Genomic DNA, 5,395 nt, shown 5'->3' with positions numbered 1-5,395 from the left:
TCGTCCGGTGAGGAGAGAGATCACAAAGGCGACTTTGGTGGCCTCATTGGGGAATTTACTGGTATTCGCGTTGACGAACAGTGAGCACTGCAGAATAAACCCACTGCAGCCACTCGGTTCACCCGCATAGCACGCGGGACGTGCAAGGGGCGTGCTGTTGGTGGTGGAAGCACTAGTTTCGGTGGGTGGTGAAACTGACTGTAATACTTGGCGGAGGGCAGCCACCATTTCGGTGAACGGGTCCGAAGCCGCTCCCTGAGCAGCAGCGTTAACATCCATGGGAGATATGAAGTTCTGTTTTATGGGCTGGAATCCTGTCACATCCACACAAGGAGAGGAGGAGATGGGTAAGTGTTTACGTGAAGCTTTATTTACATAGGACTTTTAACAGAGCAAGTAAGTGTGGTCACAGACGAAGAATCTTCAAGCACTGATCACATAGGTGAGTTCAAGCACAAGCCTAGGCCAGACAACAAAGAGTCACTTCCCTTAATCGCTGTGTCTGAATCTCCACAGAGTCACAATATGAGCCACAAGAAGCAGGTAGAAGATCCATAAGAGCGTCCATGCAATCTCGATTCCAGCCGGTGAGTGAATGAGTGAGGTGAGTATTTAAAGGTGTGGTAATTGCTGGTGCAGGTGCAGGTAATCAGTATTCAGGTGACGGTTCACGTGAGCAGTGCATGGGAGATTGAGTGGATGGTGACTGGCAATGGTGACTGGGGCTGAGGGAACGAGCTGAGGGTGTGACATCATTTTACATGTAACTATCAGAAAGTAAATTTCCAAAATTTCAAAATTAATTGTATTAAAAATGAATAAATACATAAAATACAAGCAAATACATAAATAATACATTTTTTTAAATGTGCATTGGTACAAAAATAAATAAGAAAAAATATTATAGCTTAATAGAGTTCACTGTAATATAGTGCTTTCTAAAAAACTAATGCCAGAAACACATGTGATGTTGCTGAGGAGGGCAGTTAAAGTAAAATAGCTAAATAAATATGTTGAGAGAAAATGGTTGACTTGATGCCATCTCTTTTCAGTGGCTATGATAAGAAGTCATATGATAACAATTTTGCTTGTTTTATCTAAACTGCTGTTATAAACTGATATTAAAACATTTATTTCCACTTCAGCGCAGTTCTCAGAACTGAAAATTTCAGTCTCTTCCTGTTCAGCAGCACTGACTTGAGTGACCTAAACATCACATCAGACAACAACAAAACTGTTTCCCAACAAAATAATTTCATAACATATTTACAGAAGTATTATGCTTCTCAAGGAAATAGAAAAGCCACAAATACCTTCTCAAGGTAAAAGAATGGAGTATTCAACCTCTTCACACGTGAGAGATCATCTCTGGACAATTAAGAAACAGATTGTCTCCAGCATACCAGATCTAAACATTCCTCAGCTATGAGCTCATTGGAGCTGATGGGATGGACCTCCATCACGTCTCAGATTTATCAGCTGCTGTAAATGATATAAAAGCAAGAGAGACAACCTTCAGATACATAAGTGAGACACAGTCCATCACACACTCATCTACATCATGACCTTCACCATCTTCTCCATCACCTGCTTTGCTCTGGTGGCTTCTGCTCTGGGTAAGTGTCTTTCCTGTACAGTTTTGCAAGAATAATGATGGGCAGATATATTTAGAAAAAGCAAAACCTGCATTAAGAGCTTCCTGTCTCATGCTTGTCTCATGAACAATGTGTTATGTTTTGTAATAACAGGTTGTGGAGTGCCTGCGATTAAGCCACAGACGATCGGCAGCAGGATTGTGAATGGACAGGATGCCATCTCTGGTTCTTGGCCCTGGCAGGTCTCTCTTCAGGTAACTCATCTGTTTTTCAAACACACATTTGTCTGCTTTGCTTAAAGAGTAAGTTTCACATTTTTAGTGCTTTTACCTTTGAAACAGCTGTCCAATGGTTTCCACTTCTGTGGAGGATCCCTGATCAACCAGAACTGGGTTCTCACTGCTGCCCACTGCCCTGTCCTGTAAGAGTCTTCAGTCTTCAGTCTGGCAAACATCACATTCAGAAGTGGTTAATAGATGCTCTTTCAGCTTTCTGTCTGTCTTTTAACCATTGACTTTATCTTGCACTTTTTAGGGTTGGCAATCACCGTGTCATTCTTGGAGAACATAATCGTGGCTCCAATGTTGAACCCATCCAGGTCAAATTAGTTTCCAAGGTAACAATGTTTATTAATCTCAGTGGATCAGTGATGAAATCAAAATGAGTCATCAACCAATGCTTTATAACTCCTACTATACTGACTGTTTATGTTGTTTTAAAAGAAAAAGTTTTTTTTTTTTTTTTACATAATAACAAACAAATCACTATACCTAAACAAAATGTATTAATAATAATAATAATAATAATAATAATAACCTTATAACAATTTATTGTCATTTATGCAAAGGATTGATCTAATGGGTTACAAATGTATTTTCGTAATTTCCTTGAACTTTTGAGTAATTGTTACACATTTATCCAAAGGAATGGCTGATGTATTGAAAGTTAGGTTACACTTTATTTTGACAGTCCACTTTAGAAGTTCTACTAACTATAAATAACTTAGTAACTACATATCAACTAAATCTCATTATTTGCAACTACATGTTGAATAAGTTAACAATGAAAGTGTTAGAAGATATTAAGCAGACAGAAACTACTAACTGCTAGTTGATATGTAGTTGCAGCGTTGCTTACTGTTAGTAGAATGTCTAAAGTGGACTATCGAAAGAAAGTGTTACCGAAAGTTATTCAGTTGTGTTTTTTATTGACTGACCTGATATTTAAGCACTGAAAAAAAAACAGTTAAAAAGTGTGAAGCAAAAAAAAAAAAACAAAAAAAAAAAAGATGAAAAATGTATTGTCATTCTTAAAATTCATGCTCTGAGGTCATCTATACTCCTACAAGTTGCCAAAATGACCTTTCAACATGCATTTAAAATAAGCAGCACATAGAGGCAATAGTTAGGTTAAAATAATAGAAGGGTTAAAGCAACAAAAATAAATTAAGCTAATATCTTAGTTCACCATTCATTAAGGCAGCTTTCAGAATTGATCCCTCTTTTCTGTATCTGCAGGTCATCACCCATCCACTCTACAACAGGGCGACCTTCAACAATGACATTGCTCTGCTGAAACTGTCGTCTCCAGTCACACTGACTCCCCGTATCTCTCCTGTATGTCTGGCTCCATCAACCCTCAGCATCCTGCCTGGATCCCGCTGCTTCACCACTGGCTGGGGTAGAACTGCCACTACAAGTAAGTCATCTGTAAAACAAAAATATACTGAGAGAATAACAACACATCTGTTAACTGTGCAAGACAATGTGTCATGATTTCCTCTCTTTTTAGCGAGCCCACTGATCCTACAGCAGACAGGTGTACCCATCATAAGTCCTACTTTGTGCAAGCAGATCTGGGGTCAGAACACTATCACTGATGCTATGATCTGTGCTGGAGCCTCTGGTTCCTCATCTTGCCAGGTATATGAAGACAGATCAAGAAACACATTACCATCTCAGTGTTGCTGCTGTTCAAATCAAATCTGTGTTTTTCTCAGGGTGATTCTGGTGGTCCTCTGGTGTGTGAACGTTCAGGGGTCTGGTCTCTGGTGGGCTCGGTGTCTGCAGGAACAAGCAATTGTGACACCCGTTTCCCTGGAATCTACGCCCGCATCTCCCCACTGCGCTCCTGGATCGACAGGACTATCGCTTCCAACTAGAGCACCATTCTGAGTGTTTATCCTCCAGAGAAAGAGCATGCAGTTTTAAGTCATTAAGATGTAATACAGCTGATCTATGTTGGTGGTTTTTTTTTTTTTCAGTCTGTCTGTGGTTCCAGTGATCTGGCTGTTATACTTCATGTTACTTCTACTTCTGTTTTCTTGTTCCAGCTGTACAAATATTTTAATAAAAGATAAATAAATAAAAAATAAGTGTACTGAAGAGTAAATTTTATTTTATTTTTACCCCACCTGTGGGGGGAAATGAGCCCTTGGTACAAATGAGTCATGAAAATTCTTTAATAAATAGATTTTTTATACTTGGGATATAATTTATGTCATTGTCACATAAACTGTGATAATTGTTCAGGACATATTTAATTAGGCTACACTGTTCTTAAGGGGGTCATTTTCCCCAACTCCTAAATTCCTGATATAAATATTTACCATTTTAACTAGTGAAATTGTTAATTGTTGACATCAAGAATTCATATTCATTTAAGGAATTAAAGCCAAAATGGCTCACCATTGTCCTACAGACATTCTTTTAAAGGTTTTTGGTGGCTTTATTTTTTATAAATTACCAGATGGCACTGTTTTTCGACAGACTGGAAGCTTTGAATCTTCTCTCGAAACAGTCAGAGGAAAGTTTTTAGAGTCTCAGACCTGTTTTCCGCGTTTGGTTAGGGGACATTCGACATTTACCCTTTAACACACCAAACAAAAACTACAAATTAATAAAACAAACTTTACATCAACTACATATTTCTTGCATTTAAATGGAGTTAATTGGTTAACAGATGTTCAAGAGCAGGGGCACGCCCCAAACGGTCACCTGACTTCCTGAAACCTCCATATGTCGGGTCACCTCATACCATACTGTTTGCTTGTTTCTCTAGAACCCACACTTTTCTCCTTTTCTCTTCCATTCAGCCAACCTTATCCCACATTCTCTTTCTTTCAGGTTGTATCAGGGGTCCTAATTGTCTGGCTTTAATATATGATAGAGATGGTACCCCCACCCTGAGTCTCTCTGATCCATCAATTCTAGATTCTCTGATCAACTAACAGTTTCATAGCTTGTTTGTGGCGTGGTCCTTGTTAGTGAATTATTTGTAGAATACATTTACCAGATTAGACTTTCATGAAAACATATGCATTTGGTTTGTAAAAGAGAGTGTTTTAAATGTTTGGTCTGCATTTTCATTGCATTTACAATATTTTGACCAGCAGGTGCACACTGTGGCGAAATGGTGAATTATTTTGCAGATCACTTGATTCAATTGATACAGAACTTCGAAATTATTTCCTCTAATTTGCTCAAAGGGTGATTGAATGAAACAATGAATGGTGACCCTTACAGGTTTCTCAGAATATGTAAATTACCCCATATATTTGATTGTGTTGTTTTCTGAGAAAGTTTGAAAACTGATTGCCTTTGCTTGCATTAAAAAAAGAAAACTGATTCCATTATTTATTAACTTTGGGGTCAGTTTGACCCCATTCAATATGTAAATACATTATTAAAATTTTGTTTTTTTTTCTTCAGATTTAATAAATGTTCCTAATTTAATGGGACCAACTCTGTAAACATAAAATTAACCTGCAGGTATTTTTTAATGTCCTGTACACAATTTGT

The 5,395-nt window shown here is 38.0% G+C and overlaps 1 protein-coding gene across 1 annotated transcript; it reads left to right on the top strand.

Annotated features, from left to right (window-relative positions):
- The first annotated feature begins 1,408 nt into the window (after positions 1-1,408).
- On the top strand, positions 1,409-3,945 carry LOC113099204 (chymotrypsin-like protease CTRL-1). Its single transcript, XM_026264303.1, has 7 exons — positions 1,409-1,616; positions 1,749-1,849; positions 1,937-2,016; positions 2,130-2,211; positions 3,113-3,293; positions 3,387-3,517; positions 3,595-3,945. The coding sequence occupies exons 1-7, from the start codon at positions 1,562-1,564 to the stop codon at positions 3,754-3,756; spliced, it is 792 nt and encodes a 263-aa protein (XP_026120088.1). The 5' UTR covers positions 1,409-1,561; the 3' UTR covers positions 3,757-3,945.
- The last annotated feature ends 1,450 nt before the right edge of the window (positions 3,946-5,395 follow it).

This window comes from Carassius auratus, unplaced genomic scaffold, assembly GCF_003368295.1.
Source record: "Carassius auratus strain Wakin unplaced genomic scaffold, ASM336829v1 scaf_tig00216880, whole genome shotgun sequence".
Taxonomy (NCBI): Eukaryota; Metazoa; Chordata; class Actinopteri; order Cypriniformes; family Cyprinidae; genus Carassius; species Carassius auratus.
Note: the sequence above shows the minus strand (reverse complement) of the source record. Positions and strands in the feature narration are given on the sequence as shown.